General features: G+C 48.4%; 1 protein-coding gene across 1 annotated transcript in view; it reads left to right on the forward strand.

The window, feature by feature from the left end:
• Positions 1–1,780, forward strand: part of nfat5b (nuclear factor of activated T cells 5b) — a 30,603-nt gene extending 28,823 nt beyond the window's left edge. The window contains exons 14-15 of the mRNA XM_035652044.1: positions 2–773; positions 1,201–1,780. Of these exons, the coding sequence (XP_035507937.1) occupies positions 2–773; positions 1,201–1,439 (1,011 nt within the window). The 3' untranslated portion in view covers positions 1,440–1,780. The remainder of the gene's footprint in view (position 1; positions 774–1,200) is intronic.
• The last annotated feature ends 6 nt before the right edge of the window (positions 1,781–1,786 follow it).

Raw genomic sequence — 1,786 nt, forward strand, 5'->3', positions numbered from 1 at the left:
GCAACAACAGCAGCAGCAGCAGCTGGCCTTCCTCAGTGCTCTACAAACTCCTGCCCCTGAACCACAATCAGTATTTCAAGCTCAGACCCAGCTCTCCCCCATCCAGCAGAGAACCCCCATGGAGCAGCAGCAGCCCTCGCAGGCTCAACCCCACACGCAGCCAGCCCAGCAGGCTTCCCTGTTTCAGAACATCTCCCCACATCCATCAGCAAACCCACTCTCTCCAGGCCAGCAGCAGCAACAGCAAGCTGGCCTGCTGTTCTGCAACAACCCACTGTCCACTCCGGACCAGGCCTCCAGCCTCCTGTTCAGCAGCCAGGGCCAGATGCCACCGCTGACCAGCAACAGTCTAGTTTCCCAAGAACCCCAAAACCGCTCTCTGCTCTTTTCCCAAGCCAGCATGGTGACAGTAAACCAGCAGGACCGCTCTGAGCCCATGGCCTTAGGGAACCCCACTGATCCGCGACAGCAAGTCATGTTTCAGGAGCAGCAGCCAATGCAGCTGGGCAGCAGCTCAAACAACCGGCAGGAGCAGCCTGTGAGCCTCTTTATGCCCCAGTCTAACATGGCTTCCCTGCAGGGGGGACTGGCTGCTCAGGAGCTCGCACAGTCAGCCATGTTTGCCTCACAGAACGGCGTGGCAAACCTCCAGACGACCACCTCCTCCCCTGTTCAGCAGCCAGGGACTCTGTTTCAGACTGCTGTCAGTGGGAGCATCAATCAGTCCAGCCAGCCTCAACAACCTAGCCTTTTCCTTTTTGGGATTCAGAATGGTAAGGGCATGATTACACAGGTGTACCCCCTTAAACCTGTAGAGGGATGACCAACTGCCAATGAATTCAAGTGATAGAAATGAAGTGAGCCATCTACAAGATTAAGAGCTTCTGTTAACTCCCTCTGCAATTTGACCGTTTTTCCATAACGGCCCTTGCACCACAGAAAGGTGATGCTTATTAACTAAGTGCACTCACAGCACCCACAGCACACAATGTCACCTGGTCTTAAGTGCTGCTAATTGTCCTTCCATTTCATTTCACCACTCAAGTAAATGCACTAATATTTTGAACATGAACAAGAAACGTGGCATATTAAACTTACATTACAAACTCATGTACACAATATGAACCCAGCTTTAAAAAAAAACACCTCCTCTATCATTCCATTATTGATAATGCTGGATTTTTTGCTCCCTACTTGCAGAATGCGGCCAGCTGATGAACACTCCTGGAAACACGCTGTCGGATCAGATTATAGCCATCAGCCAGTCTGGTCAGAACCAAAGAGAGAGTGACGCACACATCCAGTCCCTGCTCAGCCAGTCCCTGTCTCAGTCTGGCTCTGTGCAGAACAGCATGTCTGCCTCTCAGAACATGGAGAAGATTGATGACCTGCTGGTCAGCCTGCAGGAGTCAGGCAGCAACTTAACTCGTTCATACTAGCCTTCATACAGGTTCATGGATTTGTCTTTTTATTTTTTACTCATAATATCTGGAATAATTGTAAAATGTAGAGTCAAATTATTGTCTGTTGATAAGTACATGCTGTAAAAGATTTGTGAATTAGCCCTGCATCGTGAAGTTTGAGACCAACTGAACATTATGTGTTTATATCTGATTACCAAATATTTTTCTGCTCTTTTAACGCAATTATTCGGCCTTCGTCGGGATAAGGAAAAAGTCCTCATGATTATTCCCCAGTGTGGCATGAATGATAGATATCTTATTGTTAAGTACAAACTAGGCCTGAACTATGAATTGGGTTTGGAATTTCTTGGCTGAGTGAAGAC

The sequence above is a fragment of the Morone saxatilis genome, unplaced genomic scaffold (assembly GCF_004916995.1).
Source record: "Morone saxatilis isolate NCDOM2014 unplaced genomic scaffold, NCSU_SB_2.0 Contig11, whole genome shotgun sequence".
NCBI lineage: Eukaryota > Metazoa > Chordata > Actinopteri > Moronidae > Morone > Morone saxatilis.